Here is a 20,244-nt window from a genome sequence, read left to right as displayed (position 1 = left end):
TAATAAAGGCGCACAAATCAAACCATGAAATACTATTTTTCATTAATCACAACTTTGAAAAAACTAAATGATTAAGTAATATCTGATGTCAATAAAGATGCAGAGAGATGGAAGGCAATTTGGTAACTTCTGTCAAGATTTTAAGTAGTCACTAAACCAAGTTCCAGTGCTAGGAATGAATATGTCCTATAAGTATTGTACTTAAGGATGTTGACTGCATCATTATTTGAAATATCACAAACTGAAAACCTAAAGTCCATCAATACAATCTAGTTAAATACATTTTCAATCCATCAACAGAATTAAATGCTATGAAGTTGTTTTAAAAATCTATACATATAGAAATGAAAAATGCCTAAGATATATTACATGAAAAAGATAAGATACAGAATAGTGTTGCATTTTAAAAACTGAAAAGGAGAAATAATACATATGTGCACAGAAACATTCTGGGAAGCTACTCAAAAAACTATTAATAGTGATTGTCTCTGCAGAGTCCAAATGGGAGGCGGGGAGAGATGAAAAGGGAACTTTAAAAAAATATATTTGAATTTTTCTTTACTATTTGAATTTTTTCCCGTGCACATATATAACTTTGACAACTTTAAGGCACTCAACAAAAGAACATCGCAACTAAGGCACACTGAATAATAAAGACACAAACCTCAAAGTAGTTTTTTTCAAACATTTACTGAACACAAACACCATTTTTTCCTTTTACACAGCAAGATTGTTAGTTTCAAATTAGCTGAGTTATTAGGACTGTCAATTGCCATGAAACTAAAAATGACTCTACATGTCAAACTCAAATAGAAAATGTCATGCAATATATAAATCACTAATGGACCTCTGGTGCAATCAGCAAGTTTACTATGTTTATTAAAGTCACATAAATGGTTTGACAAAAGTGCACAATAGAATGACATCACTGGTTTGTTATAAATCACAGTGAATTACTAGAATACAACAATGTAGTTCCTCTACACGGAGGATTGCAGGATGGGGTGAAAAGGACAGGGTCTTTTCCATCGATTAGGCCAGTCAGATTTTACTCCCTAACTGTGTACCTCTGAAAAGATTAGTGAGGAAAGCTGAGTTTCTTTCCTCATCTTTTCTTCTCTACCAGTTACTAAGCAACCACAAAAAAAAAGCCATGCACAAATTTTACAACACCTGATAAAAAATAGATATAAAATCGTGTTCGTTTCATCACTTGGCAAGCTTGCATCTTCGCTCCTTCATTTTTCTGATTAGGCCATTCATCACATGACTCACCCTGAATAAAAGCTGTTAATAATTTAGCAATACTTACCCCTGTACACACATCAAGATACTACTCCCCATAACCATCAAGTCATTGTCTCTTCCCTATACATTAACACAAAGGTACACACCACAAACTAGACTAGAGACCACATTTACTTTACAGTTTTAAAAATTAATATATCTCCACTATCAATAGTGTAGTATTTATTTCAGATCCCATATTTGGGGGAGGGCATGCTGTACAACCCAGTCCATCTAAAGATTTGGGAAAGTCTGCCAGAAACACATAAGAAAGCCCTGCAATGTGATACACACATAGGAGTTTTCTACTTTCAAGAGATGACATCCAGAAAAAGCTATGCATTTTCAGAGCAGGAATGGACACATAGCTTAAAACCTCTGGACTAAAAATGTTTCATAGCACAAAAGGCAGAGTTTTGTTTTCTTTACCCCTTTTTAATGTTATAGTACAGTCAGTGAGAAAAACAGAATAGTCATGTGTGCATCAACACATCTGACTAATCTGAAAAGGAACATTTAAGATTCTTACAGATAATCTACCATAAAAAAACAAGTCCTTTATACTTTCATTCATCTATTCACTAATTCAGCCACTGAATGGCTGTTTCTAAACCAGCAAACTGTAATCAAAGGTCTGGCAACTCACTCCTCACCCCACCCCATTCCAAAAAAAAAGAAATGCTTCTGCTTAAACAACCCAAAGTGGTCTTATTCATAAAGTAGCTGCCTCAACTATAGTGGAAACTCTTAACAGGGTGTTGCTCCCTTGAAATTTCAATTTTCAAAACATTTGTCAAACAGAGTTGGTATTTAGAAAGCTGCTGCCCCCAAATCATATTTTACTTCAAACAATGCTATCATACCTAAGTCCTCACAATTACCAATTGTTAGTCCACTATTAGTATAATGAAATAAAACCCTTCTCAGAAACAAGCAGACCAAAGCTTACAGATGGTCTGCTTTTGGGTTTGGTTTATTTAAAATTCCCACAGCAAAGAACCTTAACATGATTGGGCTGTGGCCTACTAGAGCAACCAGGGTGGACTGAAAAAGCTATGCTGTCAGTGTCAGTTCTAATGTAAAAACGTTCCCCCTTCTTTATCAATTGAGGGGATGGGTTTGCTGCCCATTCCTTGAGTTAAATAGTTAACTTAAACTCAATAGCTCAATTTTGCCAACTCTATCAAGTGCATAAAACCCACTTAAGCTTCTCATGATTTGCGAATGAAAACATCCACCTGGGCCTCCCTAGCTCATCCAGATTTATATAACTATTACCGAACAGGACAGAGAAGTTTTGGTTGAATCTGTAATACCATCAATGAAGAGATACAATTCAAAGCATACGTATACCAATAGTAAACATCAAATGACCAAAGTGGCTGCAAAATGGAGACAGCCTAGAGTTCACAGAGGGCTAAGATATAGAACTATCATTTTCTTATCTATTTTCCTTTTTAAAAAAAAAAATTAAGTTGGGGAAGGGTCTGGCTAAACATATTTTAAAACAATTCTACCAAAAACATTTTTAAAAAAACAGGCATGTAGATCACTTATTTCAAAAATGATTTTATACAAGTGTTTCACAATACACATTTGGATTTTACAAGATAGAATTAGATTCTCAGCAGGATACTACACAATTTACCACTATACTAAACAAACAAACAAAAAAATCTAATTACCATTAGCATAGTTCATAGTTTATTCCACTGTCTTCAAATTCGTTCTCCAACCTGTCAGCATTTCAATCAACAGTTTTACTTTCTCCAGCATTGTCTTCCCTTCTCAAAATAAAATGTCATTAAATTTTGATGTCTGAATATGTACATATAATCATTATCCTCATTTTATAAATAAGCAGTGTCTTAAATAGTGCTGGTCCTGGGTAGCCAAAGGGATGAAATGTGTTTTTAAAACATGCAACATTATCTGATATTTTAAGTTTTGATGTTTAAATAAAAATAATATACATTAATAATGGAACCAACTGAATACCAAGTATCAAAGCTATTCCTTAGACTGTCCAATAAGCAGGCCTTGTAGTTTGAAAAATAAAGGGTCTGATCTGAACTGTGGAAAAAGCATGATTCACTCACCTTGAAGAAGAGCATTTTCTCTTTCAGGCCACTGAGAGTTGCTAAGAGCAAGGTATAGTATTTCCTTGACTCATACCAGGAGGATCAAGTCTGGTAATTTTTAAATTAGGGCTCACTCAAATACCTCCGTTTAAGTCAACCTAAAAACCTTCCTTGTAAAATCTCAGGTTAGGAAAATAGAAATCTATTACCATGACAGAATTTACCATGAAAACATTCCTAACTGAAGCAAGAAGACACACAAAGTATAATGATAGCAACTGTAAAAAGTATCTTGCATCCTTGGGGGATAGTCCCCCCTTCTGTCCCCTCCCACCCTTCAAAATATTTCATTTTGTGGGGTATTTCTATTTTATTTAAGGCCCTAGGTGCTGATTTTGGCTTGGTCATTGTTTTATACTGATCCAACTGCAACCTTTCTCTTATACTTTACAAAGCATTATCCATACATAAAGTGTTAATTGAAACCTTATTTTTTTTTTAAGTTTATATCTGATGCTGCTACATCATTATAATGCTTTTCATTAAAGGAAAAAAAAAGAAGCTGCAGGTCTTCACTTACAGTACCATGCACTATGAGTAGCTAAGGCATTCATTTGGCACTAGAGAGAAAATTACAGATACAGCTAATTTTGCTTTCATTATCATTTTTAACATCAATAGAAATAAGCGTATAACTTTCACTTGAATTTTTGTAATGCTTAAAAGATAATCACAGAATACCCTTTTAGTTTGACAGTTAAAATGTTGCCATTAAAACAAAACAAAACCAAAAAACCATAAAGACCTCTGTATAGCCTGTAGGAATAAGTGACATTTTGTGGTTGAAAAATTTGCAGCTCTCAGACAAAATTACCTTTCAAGTGGCATTAAGAATTATTTTTATCATAAAAAACACGTAATTTCCTATACCACACTAGTGATATTTCTACTTCTTGTCACAGACTAAGAAAGTGAAAAAATTCAAAAATATCCTGGTTCCTTTTCATCTGTCATAAATAAAAATACCTTATTAGGGAGGCACAAATAATGCCTTCTGGAAAAGTAGTTTCCAAATTTTAAAAGATATAGGAGGAAAAGGGAAAAGGGGACAAAAATAGAATGTATAGCTACACTGTGACAATTTGTTTCATAAGAAAACAGCATTCATAATTTTTACATGTCTATGAGCTGAATCAAATAGACTGCTGCAATTTAGATAAATTTCATTAAAACAGACTTTGAAGAATTCAAGCCTAAAGGCAGAGTCCATCAAGATTCTCTGAAAAGTTGGTTTAACATGATAACCATTTTGTATATACTACCCAGCATAATGCAACAATTTCAAATGGATTTAACTTTACAAATTTGTAACTATTAAATTAGCATATTTTCCAGATTAATCTGCAGCTATTTTTTAAAAATCCTCCTGAATGCTAAAATGTGCTGCATCACTCCGTATAAATAATGGAAGAGTGAAAACTATCTACAGCAGTTTGGCATGTGCAGAACACCTGGATATCCCATTCCTTTTAATGTTCCTTTTTAGCTCTTTTTCTTCATAAAATCCTCAAAACTGCTGCATGGATAACATGCTGACATAGGCTTAACAGAAATACTTTTGTAAGCAGCTGTTTAAAACATTATCAACTTGAAATTATAAATGTCCCTTGTTACATAAACAAAACATTTTATATCTGTTCCTTTAAAAAAAAAAAAAAGACAAATAAGTGACCAATATCCAAATACCTTATCGTTACACCAAAACCATGTGGCTTTGTTTAAAGTCTGTCTGAAATCAATTACCATGAGGCAAGAAAAACAAATACAGAACTAAGGAAGGATGGGATGGGAAGAAGGGTAGTGGAAAGAAAAGCAGAATTTATGAACACATAATTCTACTGTCTGTGATTAAAGTCCTTTACTTTTTAGCACCACATTAAACGACTTTACATATCCAGTCACTTAATGAAATCCAACAAACTCTTCAAGAGTTCTGGGGATCTGGTCTTGGTAGTTAATGTCATTAGCCCGAACTGCTCGGGCAGCCAGGCACTTGAGACTCATCTTCATTTGAGTTTTAAGTAGTATTTCAGATACCCCAGTTGTACTTTTGTCTAGCGGAGTCTTATTCTGTTTATTCGTCATGTCAGTGTGAGCTCCAGCTTCAACTAGGCTAATGATGATGGAGTGCAAGGTCAAAAAATCACTGATGGGCCTGTTGTACTGAACGATAATATGAAGGGCACTGTTTCCCTCATTGTCCACGGCATTCACCTCTGCACCACAGTCCAGTAGGAGCTTTGTGACAAGTGCGTTTGGAAAGCTGCAGACGTCATTGGTGTGGAAATCATCAACCGGAGTATTGGAATTGACAGCCAGATGCAACAAGGTGAAACCTTCACGAGTTCTGGGATCAAGGTGAATCAGGTTGTATATCTGCTTGTTAATTTTGCACTGATCTTCTTCGCTGCACTGTGTTTTGGTAGAGATGCATACTAAATACAGAAAGGTATAGAGATTACATTCATAATTGTCCATAGCATTGTGGACATCAGCATCTGATATATTTTTCACTCTGTTCATACTTTGTTCTATTTCCAAAACACTGCATCTCAAAACACATTCTATGTCTGGGGCCTTCACAGTTTCATTCAAATGTATCATTTGTGAGAAAACTTGAGCAAATCGAAGAAGATCCTTGTGGGTGTTCCTGTTACCTTTTTGTCTGAGGTGCAGGGCGTGAAGCCACAACTTGATACACTGCTCAAATTCCATGTTATCCGCATAAACAGCTCCCCTGTAAATGATGGGATGAGAAACATCAATATTGTCAGCACCTAAAATCCGTTCCCGAACTATAAGGCCTTCCATATGAAGAGCATCTCTGTCTTGCCGAATGGACTCCAGTTCCTGAGGATTTCTACATTCAGTTCTATTCCCATAAGCATGGATTGGTGGAAGAACCTCTTTTTCGAGAATGTTATCACCATCTTGAAACCTCTCTAACATGGCTAAATATAGATAGTGGTATGTCTTTATGATGTCATAGTTCTCACGGTCATTTGCAAAGGAGGCACCCAAGAGTTCCAAAGCTTCAATCCGACTTCTTCGGTCACAATCAGCATGAGAGAGCAACAGTTCAACGACATCAGCTTTACAGCTTTCGGCAGCTACTTTCAATGGCGTCATCCCATGGCCATTCACTACTATAGCAGCACGCCATTTTATCAGCTCTTTCACAATATCTATGTGCCCAGCTTCAGCTGCAAAGTGCAATGCTGTGGCTCCACAATGTGCTTTAGCATTGGGATCAGCACGTTGTTCTAAAAGGTATCTGACCACATCAGTGTGTCCCTTATATGCTGCAATCATTAGGCAGGTGTTGTCATATTTGTTGGCAATGCTGATGTTGGCATTATTTTCAACCAAGTATTTCACAATGTCCAGTCTGCCATCAAAGCATGCTGCCCGCAGGGGGGTTGAATTAGTTACTGTGGTATGATTCACGTTGGCTCCATGGCTGACTAGAAGTTTAACAACTTCAAAATGTCCTGCTCCAGCTGCACACCAAAGAGCAGTGGCACCATCAATGACATACCTACACATGAAAAGAATAAGCAGTTAGATAATGGAGGCCACAGCCTAACATACGTTTAAAGGATGTGTTCACTCGCACCGACCAAGACCTCACTCTCCAGAACATTAATAAAACATCAGTTCTCATGAAAATAAAAACAGGTAATTTAAGGAAATCACTTTGCATAGTACTTGTACCTAATATAAAGCTCAATATATGCTAGCTATTACTGTTACTATATAACCCTAAAAAACAAACCTGAAAAATCAACAACTTTCTACTAGCAAAAGTAAATACATTTCAGAAGGCACAGGGGAAATGTATGGAGGTAGCTTCTTCACCACCAAGTTGATTCACTGGTTCCTAGAAGAACATGTTCCTCCTTCCCAGCAGCCTCCAGGCAGCAAGCAGTTTCTGACAATTAGGAAAGCCACCCCAACCCTACATTAAAGCCGCTTTAAGAAGAAAAAAATACAGCAGATTAAGTTTCCCCTAAGCTGAGTACTATACGACAGCAATGAGAATGAAATAATTATTGCTCCCTACACAATATGAATAGATAACATAAACCTGATGCTGAGAAAAAGAAGTCAGATGAATACAGCACATATTATGTTATTACATTTACATACTTATCTGCAGTGTTAGCAGTGAGGATACTGGTTACTTTTGGGGAGAGGAGTGAATGGGAGAAAGCACAAAGGGGACTCTAGTAAACAAATATTTCACTTTGTGAAATTTTTATATATTATAATTAGTGCATTTTTCTCTAAGTTACATTATGCTCCAATTTAAAAGTTTTAAAAACATATATGTATATGCGCATGCATATAATGCTCGTCTGTGTGTGTACCTCAATCAACCACTATAGGAAAAAACTAAAAGCAGGAAATAATTCACACTTTTGGAAAACCAAGCAGATATCTTCTGACATGACTGGACTTGTGGTTTCATATTTATCACTTACTTACTAAACATCTGATATGTGCTAGGTTCACTACTTAACGTACAAAATTAGACTATTGCTAGAGTCCAATCTTTCCCACCTTTCTACTGTCAATTTTTCCCCAACCTCAATTTCTCAATTTTTTACCACTAACCAAAACACCTGATAAATAGATTTTTGCTGGAGATAGTCTACTGTGCTAGAAGCAGTAAGTATATTTGGAAGTGTTAACAAGAAAGATTGATCAAAGGAACATTCACTAGGGCAATTAAATATACATACCAAAAACCTCACTAGTGAGCTTCTCACTATACAACTTTACAACACTGGTCAAATTATATCCCCCACGAAGTGGAAAAGAGAATAATGCTCCTGGTGCTATAGTTTGAATGTGTCCCCACCAAAATTCAGGTATCGCCAAATATGAACAGCATTAAGAGGTGATGTCTTGAAGAGGTGATTAGGTCATGAGGGCTCCTCCACTTGTGAATGAGATTAAGGACCATATACAAGAGGCGTTAGGCCTGGCGTGGTAGCTCACGCCTATTATCCCAGTACTTTGGGAGGCTGAAGTGGGCAGATCACTTGAGGTCAGGAGTTCAAGACCAGCCTGGCCAACATGGTGAAACCCCATCTCTACCAAAAATACAAAAATTTGCCGAGCATGGTGGCACATGCCTGTAATCCCAAATACTCAGGAGGCTGAGGCAGGAGAATCGCTTGAACCTGGGAGGCAGAGGCTGCAGTGAGCTGACATCGTGCCACTGCACTCAGTCTGGGCAACAGAGCAAAACTCCATCTCAAAAAAAAAAAGAAAAGAAAAAAAAAAGAGGTGTTAGCAACATTCCACTGGCTTGCCTCTTCACCTTCCACCATGTGAGGACACAGCATTCCTCCCCTCTGGAGGACACGGCCCTCACCAGACAACTGAACCTATCAGCACCTGGATCTTGAAGATTTCAGCCTCCAGAAATATGAGAAATAAATTTCTATTCATAAATTACAGTGTCAGGTATTTTGTTATAACACCACAGAACAGACTAAGACATATAAATATCACGGTTTAACCCCAGTTAACATCAACACAAAAAACAATATCCTTTATCACTTCTACTGAAAATACTCATTTTATAATAATTTAAGCAATTACTTCTTCAGTTTCAAATAATGACACAAAATATTTGTAAACAAAAGCCTTCTCAGTAACAGTGTTACCTACAAAGAAGAGGCTAGGACTGGCTGGGAAGAGACTTGAAGGTACTGGAAATGTCCTATATTTCGATCTGGGTGGCAGCCACATGAACGGATATTTAGGGAAAAAACTCATCAAACTGCATACTTAAGATCTCTGTATTTTACTGTAGGTAAGATATACCTCAAAAAAGATCAGAAGGCTCCTAAAATTATTTTTTTTAATTTTTATTTTTAAAAACGCATTTGTTAATTGATTTTTTTTAACTAAAGAATGGATCAGGCTGGGTGCAGTGGCTCATGCCTGTAATCCCAGCACTTTGGAAGGCCAAAGTGGGTGGAACACCAGAGGACAAGAGTTCGAGACTAACCTGGCCAACATGGTGAAATCCCTTCTCTACTAATAATACAAAAATCAGCCGGGAGTGGTGGCACACACCTATAATCCCAGATACTCAGGAGGCTGAGGCAGGAGAATCACTTGAACCCAGGAGGCAGAGGTTGCAGTGAGCCAAGATTGCACCATTGCACTCCAGCCTGGGTGACAAGAACAAAACTCCATCTCAAAAAAAAAAAAAGAATGAATCAAGAAAATAAGACACTACATCAGTGATGCCAACTATATGTTTTGCAAACAATTCAGTTTAATTAAAATTCACTTATTATGTTTTTATTGTCATGATTATGTAAAGTTCAATAAACATTTATTTACTGTCAAAAAATACCACCTGCAACAGCATCAGAAAATACCAATAAACAGTAATAAATCTAATGAAAAATGTGCAAGACTTCTACACTGAAAACTACAAAGCAGCACTCCTAAGAAAATCTAAATAAATGGGAAAATATTCCATGTTCATGATCCAGAAGACTCTATAATGTTAAGATGTCAATTCTCCCCCAAAATGATCTATAGAGTCTATATAAACCAAATGAAAATCCCAGCAGGTTGTGTGGTATACATATGTGTATGTGTGTGTGTGTGTGTGTGTGTGTGAGAGAGTCCAAGAGGTCGAGGCTACAATGAGTCATGATCAGGCCACTGCACTCTAGCCTGAGCAACAGTGCGAGACCCTCTCTCTAAAATGGGAAGGCGAGGAAGGAAAGGGAGGAAGGGAAAGAGAGAAAAGAAAAGAAAAAAGAAAAGAAAAGAAAAGAAAAGAAAAGAAAAGAAAGAACGAACGGACAGGCCAATTCTAAAAAGAATATGGAAATGCAAACAACCAAGATAATCTTCAAGAAAAATAAAGCTAGAGGACAAACTACAATAATTAAAATTAAGTGCTGGCATGGGGACAGAATAATATTATCAATAGACCAAAAAAAAAAAAAAAAAACTCCAGAAATAGATTCACACATACAGAATCCCTTGATTTCTGACAAAGGATCCAGGGAAATTCACATAGAAAACATGGTCCGCAGGGCGCGGTGGCTCAAGCCTGTAATCCCAGCACTTTGGGAGGCCGAGACGGGCGGATCACGAGGTCAGGAGATCGAGACCATCCTGGCTAACCCGGTGAAACCCCGTCTCTACTAAAAAAAATACAAAAAACTAGCCGGGCGAGGTGGCAGGCGCCTGTAGAATGCCGTAAACCCGGGAGGCGGAGCTTGCAGTGAGCTGAGATCTGGCCACTGCACTCCAGCCTGGGCGACAGAGCAAGACTCCGTCTCAAAAAAAAAAAAAAAAAAAAAAAAAAAAACAGAAAACATGGTCTTTTTGATAAATAGTTCTGGAGCAACAAGTTCATCTATATGGAAAATAATTAACCTTGATTCCTACCTCACAGTACATACAAAAATTAGAGACACAGTATAGACCTATACTGTGAAAAGCAAAACAATAAAAGCTTCTCAAAAAAAAAAAAAACCATAGACTATCTTAATGAATTTAGTGTTGATCACAATTTCTTGAACAGAATACCAAAAAAAAAAAAGCATTAACTGTTAAAGAAAAAGGAAGTATTTTATTGGATTTCATTAAAACTAGAACTTTCATTAATCAAAAAACATTATAAAAAAAGTGATTAAGTGGCCAGGCACAGTGGCTCACAACTGTAATCCCAGCACTGTGGGGGGCTAAGAAGAAGACTGTCTGGGCCAAGAGTTGAAGATCAGCCTGCGCAACACAGCAAGATCCTGTCTCTACTCAATTTAAGGAAAAAAAAAAAAAAAAAAAAAAGACTGAACAAATATACTTCACAAAAGATCTCCAAATGGCCAATATGCATATGAAAAGATGCTCAAGATAATTACTTAACAGGGAAATGCAAATTAAAACCAGTTTACCAATATACACACCCAGCAGAATAGCTAAATTTAACAAGACTGACAGGGCAATAATAAGTGTTGAGCAAGATGTGGCAACTGACATTCTCATTGCTGGGGGAAACTGCAAGTAGGAATGTAATTTGGTTGTTGAACTTTGGGGAAACTATTTGGCAATATCTGTTAGTTAAACATACACGTACCTGATGACCCAGCAATTCCACTCCTTGATATATACCAGATAACTAAATGCAAATATCTACCAAACAACATACACAAATGTTCACTGCAGTTTTATTTGCAGTTTTATTCATAACAGTCAAACACTGGAAACAACCAAAATATTAATAGGAAATGGATAAACTGTAGTATATTTATGCAATGGAATATCATACATCATTAAAAAAAGAAACTGGCCGGGCACGGTGGCTCACGCCTGTAATCCCAGCACTTTGGGAGGCCGAGACGGGCGGATCACGAGGTCAGGAGATCGAGACCATCCTGGCTAACACGGTGAAACCCTGTCTCTACTAAAAAATACAAAAAACTAGCCAGGCGACGTGGCGGGCGCCTGTAGTCCCAGCTACTTGCGAGGCTGAGGCAGGAGAATGGCGTAAACCCAGGAGGCGGAGCTTGCAGTAAGCTGAGATCCAGCCACTGCACTCCAGCCTGGGTGGCAGAGCGAGACTCCATCTCAAAAAAAAAAAAAAAAGAAAGAAACTACTGATACATGCAACTACACGAATGAATCTCAAAGACACTGTTTTAAGCGAAAAAAGTCAGACAAAAAGAGTACATACTGTATAATTCTGCTTATAGGAAGTTCAAGTACAGGCAAAACTAATCTGTGGTGACTGAAGTTGTATTAGTCCATTTTCATGCTGCTAATAAAGGCATACCTGAGACTGGGCAACTTACATAAGAAAAAGGGTTACTGGACTTACAGTTCCACATGGCTGGGGAGGCTTCACAATCATGGCAGAAGGCAAGGAGCACCAAGTCACGTCTTACGTGGATGGCAGCAGGCAAAAAGAGCTTGTTTGTGCAGGGAATCTTCCCCTTATAACCATCAGATCTCATGAGACTTACTATCACGAGAACAGCACAGGAAAGACCTGCCCCCATGATTCAATTACCTCCCACCGGGTCCCTCCCACAGCATATGGGAATTCAAGATAAGATTTGGGTGGGACATAGCCACACTCTATCAGACGTCAAAATAATCATTACCTCTGGGAAGGAAAGGGAGGAAACTGGAAAGGGGCACAAGGGAAACTTTCAGAGTGATAAAATGTTCTACACATTGATCTAGAAGGTGACTAGACGGATGTAAACATATTAACAATTCATCGTACAGTATTGTACACAAGATTCATGCACTTTACTAGATATACCTCCTCAAAAAAAAACAGATATAATTATAAACAAAAACAGGCACAAATGACTTCAAAGAAAAACAGTTTAAATGAATATAAGTAATTTATACCAAATACTTTCATTTCAAGTAATTTCAATTTCAAGTAATTTCAATTCAAGTAATTTATACCAAATAACTTTGGTAATTTATACCAAATACAGTGCCAAGCACTGTATTCACTGCTGAATATGCAAAATATCTCACTTAATCTTCACAATAATCCTATGAGGTAGGTACTATTATTATGCCCTATTATACTATTACATCATAGTTATAATATTAACTATTATGCAGATAAATAAAAAGTTTATATGAGGGCTGGGCGCAGTGGCTCACGCCTATAATCCCAACACTTTGGGAGGCCGAGGCAGGCGGATCACCTGAGGTCAGGAGTTCAAGACCAGCCTGACCAACAGGGAGAAACCCCGTCTCTACTAAAAACACAAAATTAGCCGGTGTGGTGGTGCATGTCTGTAATTCCAGCTACTCGGGAGGCTGAGGCAGGAGAATTGCTTGAACCCGGGAGATGGAGGTTGCGGGAAGCCAAGATTGCACCATTGCACTTTAGCCTGGGCAACAAGAGCGAAACTCCGTCTCAAGGAAAAAAAAAAAAAAAAGTTTACAAGATTAAAAATACAAAAGTACTTGGAATACCATAAAATGCATCAAAGGTAAGGAAACACAGTACACATCATTGTTCAAACATTTGTTTCAATTTAAAGAACATTTCCAAACTGATTGTTAATATAATCAAAAAATACAAAGTTAATACATAGTGACAATTACATAGTTACAATGTTTCCTTGCACTGGATTTGTTTTGCTTTTGTTTTGCACAGGCTAAGTACAGTGGCACAATCACTGCTCATGGCAGTGCCATAGCACCACTGCTCACCGCTGCCTAGATCTCCCAGGCTCAAGGGATCCACCCACCTCAGCCTCCTGGGTAGCTGAGACTGCATACTACCTTTTTTTTTTTTTTTTTTTTTGGTAGAGTTGAGGTCTCACTATGTTGCCCAGGATGGTCTCAAATTCCTGAGCTCAAATGATCTCCCCACCTAGGCCTCCCAACGTGCTGGGATTACAGGTGTGAGCCACTGCAACTGGCCTGGTTTTTAAGATATGTAATTATTAAAAGCCAGGGAACAGGAATCTAAACTACTTCAAACTCAAGAAATGTTAGATTAAAATAGGCAGTCACATTATCTTTAACCCTAGCAATAACCCTACAAGAAAAGCATTACCCTCATTTTAGAGATGAAAAGAGACAAAAAGTGATTAAAATATTTTTCTGATCTCAAACTTCTCAGAATCTATGATGTAAGAGTAAAAATTAAATTACAAGTATTCACTTGGTTTTTATAATGGAAACTACTTGGTCAATTTAATATTTTTCCTGGTATAGTCTAATTAATTTCCATTTTTTCCCTTGAGCTACAGTCGTTTGACAGGAGCCTCAAAAAAGTTCAAATTACCTATTTCTATTGAGGCAATTAAAAATTTTAAAGATATTCTATGACAAAAGAATTCAATGCAGAATGTTTCACGAGACTGGTCCTTCAGAAACATTAGCCTTGGTAAATTTGGAATTTCTACATCTAAATCAAAATATTACGCAGATTAAAGAGAATTATAATACTAACATTTATGACACTCCTCCATCTATAAAATCTAGCTGAAATTATAAGACTATACTGCCTCAAAACAAAACACCTCATTTAACAGAAATTAAAGATAAAATAAAATTAATGCAATATTTACTAAGTTCCTAAAGGAGAAGCACTATAAAGCAATTATCTTTCTAGGCCCAGTCCAAAATTACAATGCAAGTTCTCTATTATGTATTCATCTTCAAATCAAGAAACTATAATCTGATATTCACCTTTTCAAACAAATAGTATGCACCAGATGATGGAAACTTTTCACAATAAGAGATAACATTTCTGATCACAAGGCTGAGCTCATCTATTACCTGGTTCAATCTGAAATAGAAATGCCTGGTTCAAACATTTGAAAGGGAAATAAAAATTCATTAAATATAAACGATCCACACTTTATTTTAACCAAGGTCCTTAAAAATCATATATTACATGAAATGTAATTCCTTGAAATATATATTGACAATGACTTTCTAAATGAAGTCAAATACTGGCATGCCCCTCATGCCTTTCCTCTACCTGAACATTTATCAGAAATATTAGTACTAGCACTGACTTTAAAGGTAACAACACCCAACAAAAAGCCTCAAAATTCTCGGAGGTCCTATTCTCCCCATCCACATCAGCAAACCCCTTCAAGGACAGGTGGTCTTCACAAACTCTGGGAGAGAGCAGCCAGACCCTCAGAACTCAGGCCAGCACAATGTTCCATGGTCACATGACACCTCCCCCTTGTTCTGTTCCATTTTTATAACATTCTTAACAAACAGCTTCCCACTATTCAACTAAGGGATCTTCTTTCATTCCCACTCATATGACTTTTCTTCTTGTCCACTCATCTATATCAACATGGTATTCACATGTCAAGCCACAAGTAAAATAATCTCAAATGTTACTCCTAAAAATGTAAACAAGAACTCATATATCAATGGCTATTTATTCTAGGTGGGTGGTCCCTTTCCCCTCCAGGTTCTACCATGAATCCACTTTAGTTTCCTAAGGTATTATAGAAGTTTTTAGTAAAACAGACTTTTTTAAACTTTCGTTAATATTTATTTTAATGTATGTCTCTCACGCACACACACACAACACACAGCAAACTCATAATTACACAAGATGAAGCTAAGAAGTAAAACATTCTAAAGACAACTGTCAAAAAAATAACACACAATTTAAAGAAAATATATTTATTAAGTAAACAGCAGGATAGTTACTGAACAATCTGGCCAAAAATTGTGAAGATAGCACGTGAATGACTAAAAATTAGAAACGCTAATCTACTTCAGCACACAGCTTCCCTACCTGGCCATGTGTCTCAAGTGCCAAGGGTTGGGGTTGGGGAGGGGGGCGGTTCTGGCTATGTATTTTTCAATGGTCAGCCCCCAAGGGTCAAGTCAGCTTTCTATTGTTAATGTACTCAGGCTAACATTTTCACAATGTCTGAAACAAATGCAAAGTGAAATCATCACACTCTTTTTTGGTTCTAAAATGCTAAAATGACTGGGATAAAGGGCAAAATAATCTCACAGAGGGTGTGAATGGGCAAAGAGGACCAGGAACTTCAATACCTCTTTTATTAATTAATTTGTAAGCTTCTCAAAAGTAGAAACCTTAGATTTCCTGTACCTTACATTTCCTCCAGAACATGACAAGGCTAGGCCCATCATAAGCATTTAATAAAGACTAAACTATTTTTACATAGCAGCTAATTCATAACTGTAATAATCCATAAGCTAAACTAATATACGGAATCAAGGAGATGAAATCATAAATGATGGAAACATTTGAGATTGCAGTTTCACCAGTCTTACTCTTAGTACTTTATACAGGGATCATCTGGTCTCCAGCTCTCTCCAGTCTCCCACAATCTCTTTCTTAATTGCTCCAACTTGAATCCCTTCTTGCAACAGCACTGAAACACTAGTCACTGCAAGAGCATCAAGCTGTTGTCCCCCTTCTTCATGTTCCACTGCTATTCTTTAAAACACAGCTCGAACATCACCTCCTCTGTGAAGCCTTTCCAGATTCCCCCCCAGATAAAACTGAGCACTTCCTTTCCCTGTTTTCCCTCAGTAGTCCAAATGATTTCTACAACCCTAAATGGCATGGCATCTGCAAATACTCATGTATTAATTTCTCTCCCCACACCCAGACTGTCATCCTCCACGACAGAAGAGTATGTTATTCATCTCTGCATATCCAATCCCTACCACAGAACATAGCACACAGTAGGTGTTCAATAAATGTTTACTTACCAAACTCATTAATTTCTCTGTCCAGTACAGAACATTGGGCAAGATAAGCCACTACACAGGCTCAATGCTACATTTCTAGTCATTTCAGGTTCTTTTAATTGCCACCTCAAAACATCTTTGATGACTGAAAAAATGGCAATAAGCAAAACCTTTCGAAATTCTTAACTCTTTTTTCTCCCCACTATTCTCCCTTATGCACATTGCCTCAGCAGCAGTATTCCTAAGCAGCTGTTATTACAGAAATTCATATCTCAATGACTGCACGTGTTTATACAGGTGAAATGGTACTGGAGGTTCAGAGGTCACTGTGCTTCACTCCTTCTCTAAGTGCGGGAATGCAAGGAGTTATAGAGAGGACACGGAAGCCAGTAAGGAAAAGCAAACATGAATCAGGTTGCCATCTTTGGTCAACATGAAAAAAAAAAACATCTCCTTAATGTGTATAATGGTGACACCCGTGATATAAGTCATTACCCACGGGCTACCATTTCATTAAGATGTAATGCTATGAATATTTTCCACTCATCTAAAATAGAAAAAGATTTCATTGTTTAAACCTAAAAAAGAATCAACCGAAACAGAACATTTCCCTAGTCATCTTAAAGAAGAAATGTTTTTTCAATCGAGTTTTAGCCAGGCAGTTTTTAATCACCAAAACTAAAGAAATATATTTTTATGCTCAGACCCTATTGACTCCAAAAGAAAAAAAAAAAAAGCTAAAATAGCTTATGTACTAGCACTAGTCAACCAAAACATATGTAGCAAAATCATTATGCAGTTGTTATCTGTAAAACATGTTATAATTACATGTAATCTGTAAAACATGTTAAAGTAAGAAGATAATGTCAAACCTGACAATTCTGGTCAATTACCCAAAAATTCGTACAATTAAACTCCAAGGGCAAATCTTAGGCATAACAGTGTGCATTTTTAAATTTCCCACCTCGACTAACAGTAAATGATCAACCTTCCCCACAACATCACAGGGTAAGATGTAATTTAAGAATGGCATCATCTCCCACATCAGGCCCAATGCCATTTTTGTAGCCAATATATCTACACGGAGCAATGTGGAGGAATCGGAATCATGTCTTGAGATGTCTGGCTGCGTGACAATCCCTCACGAGGCTGCAGCTGCTGCTGGTTCTAGGTGCTTATTTTGACACTAACGTCCAGCAGCCCACTGAAGGTTTTACGGAACCACTCACTTGAAGCGAGTAAAAATGGATGCTCAAATAACTCTTTCGGAGTTCTTCAATGTTAACTGCTGACCTCCTTAATTTCTGATCAGTTACAACACCAGTTCCACTAAAAATAAAACCTGGAAAGGCAGCCACCTCCTCTAAATGGCTTGTTAACAGACTATCTAGTAGAGAAGACGACTATCTATTAGATCTCAAGGCCGAGGGTGTGGTTATCTTCCCACAGAGGGAATAAGGGGTAGGGGGCTGATGAGGACGGGCAGCAAAACATGGAATGGAGTATTAGCCCTGGAAGATGAAGTGGGCATTAGTGGGGCAGGAGGAGGTACAAAAAGGGGAGAAGTGAGTACCTACATGAAGAGAGGGTAAGAGAGGGTGAGCGAGGGGAGGGCCCGTGAATTAACGAGTCCGCGCGCGTAGGAAAGGAGGCTGGCTTGGGATGTACCTACCCGTCGAAGCGGACGGTGCCAGTCTGCTGAGTCTGCACCCGGTAATGTTCTAAGAGCAAGCGTACCACCTTTGCGTGTCCATTGCGGGCTGCGATGATGAGGGGCGTGGAGCGCTGCCCTCCCTGCTGGCTGACATAGCCAAGCAGATAGCGGATGTCGCTTTCAGACCGGTTGAGAAGCAAGGCGGCCAGAGTCAGCACCTTGCCCTCGCTGGCCGCCTTGTATACATAGCCAGCCAGGCCCTCCATGGCCGCCGCCAACTCCAACACCCGTTTGGTCGCCACCGCTGCTGCTGCTGTGCGCCCCCGGAGGCCGCGTTCGCCAGCGCTTCAAACCTGGGCCCTCACAGCCCATTCAACAGGGCGCCGTCGCCGCCGCCGCGCCCAGGCAGCAGTGCGGCCCGGGGAAGGCGGAGACGCGGAGGAGGCCGAGTGCCGCGAGGGGCACGTCCGCGACCCAGCCCTGGCAGGGAGGAAGGCGGTCAGGGCCGCCCGCCAGGACCCAGGCGCCGGCCCTGGGTCGAGGGGATCTCCATGGCGGCCGCCGCCCCGGGCCTCAGGCCGGACCCCTCCTTCCTGCGGGATGCGACAGGCGCGTGCCCGAGGTACGGGTCGCCGGCCGGGTCCCGAGAGGACCTCGCGCGCCCCGGATGGCGAAAGATGGGCGCGTCTCGCCTGACCCGGCCCACCCGGCCTAAGGCCTAACACTGCCTCCGCCTGCGCTTTCCGCCCTTCGCCGTCCCTGGCTGGCGGAAACCTCAGGCTCTCGTCCCCCGAGCTCAGAAGTGCCAGGCGCTGCCAACGGCTTCAGAGATCCTAGCGTGGGGGCCCCCGGGGCGATGCGGAACGCTCCCGCAGGAGCGGCGCCGGAACTTGGGCGGGGAGGAAGGCGAGCTTTCGCAGACAGGGCCGGGAGGAGAGGGCGGGAGCGGGAGGGACGCTAAGTGGGGTGTCTCCGCCTAAGCCGACCGGCGGGCACACGCGGCCCCGGTGGAGAAAGGTTCTGCTGCGCGCAGTTGGCCCATCCCCAGTTTGGGCCTGGATGTCCTCAGTGCCCTTGACTCCTGCAACCTCCTCCTGGCCCCTACACGGCCCTGAGGGTCTCCAGCCAGGGAGGGGGACGGAGTGAGAGGGCTAAGCCGGTGGGCTAAGGAGACTACCCTATTTTACCATAGACGGTGCGAGTCCTCTTTCTGCCCCTGATCCGGGGTTAGGGAAGGGGTCGCTCGTACTCGGAGGGTCCCTTTCAGAAAAAGGGCAGCGTCTCTGAGTCCCCGAAATGTGGGAGGGCTTGAGAGCCACAGCACCAGGCTCTGAGAAGGGACTGGAAGTACGGCTTGACGTTCCCGGAGAAAGGGATTAAGTGTGAGAGAAAGATGGGAGCGAAGGGGAGCTGCGCTTGCGGTGGAAGGAGCGAGGTATCCTGGGAAGGAAAGCGAGTCCCGCGTTCAGTCAGAGCAGAAATCTCATCCTGAGCCAGCAGAACCTCCGTTTTCTCACAGACGTCACAAGATTGTTGTTAGGATTTGAAACGATCATTTATCCAACGAATACTAGAGGTCGACTATGTGCCAGGCTCTGCTTAGCACTAGGGATTCAGTAATGGAACAAACAAGTCAATAAATGATAGACAAGATCAGTTGAACTGGTATCATTACCATCTGCTCTGAAGCAAATGAAATAGAATGATGGGGTTACTCATTTAGTTTGGGTGATCAGACAAGACCTCTACGACAATTGACGAGAACAGAGGGTATTTTAGGCAAAGGGGACAGCTAATATAAAAGCCCTGAGGAGGGAACAGTCTGGTGAGCTCAGGAACAGAAAGGTCAGTGTGGCTGCAGCAGAGTGGGCCACAGGAAGAATGATAGGAGATGAAGTCAGAGGATGCAACACACGTTAGGGCCTAATAACCCAT

The 20,244-nt window shown here is 39.7% G+C and overlaps 1 protein-coding gene across 2 annotated transcripts; it reads right to left on the bottom strand.

The window, feature by feature from the left end:
• Nucleotides 1-671: 671 nt before the first annotated feature.
• Nucleotides 672-19,255, bottom strand: FEM1B (fem-1 homolog B). Of its 2 annotated transcripts, none has more exons than XM_008016114.3 (2): nucleotides 18,328-19,255; nucleotides 672-6,966 (listed from the first exon to the last, which is right to left on the bottom strand). In XM_008016114.3, exons 1-2 carry the CDS (start codon nucleotides 18,573-18,575, stop codon nucleotides 5,331-5,333), a joined length of 1,884 nt encoding a protein of 627 aa, XP_008014305.1. In that variant the 5' UTR covers nucleotides 18,576-19,255; the 3' UTR covers nucleotides 672-5,330. The 2 variants fall into 2 exon arrangements, with proteins under 2 accessions (XP_008014305.1, XP_008014306.1); XM_008016115.3 differs by lacking the exon at nucleotides 18,328-19,255 and adding an exon at nucleotides 14,646-14,764.
• Nucleotides 19,256-20,244: the final 989 nt, after the last annotated feature.

The sequence above is a fragment of the Chlorocebus sabaeus genome, chromosome 26 (assembly GCF_047675955.1).
Source record: "Chlorocebus sabaeus isolate Y175 chromosome 26, mChlSab1.0.hap1, whole genome shotgun sequence".
In the NCBI taxonomy this organism is placed as follows: domain Eukaryota; kingdom Metazoa; phylum Chordata; class Mammalia; order Primates; family Cercopithecidae; genus Chlorocebus; species Chlorocebus sabaeus.
Note: the sequence above shows the minus strand (reverse complement) of the source record. Positions and strands in the feature narration are given on the sequence as shown.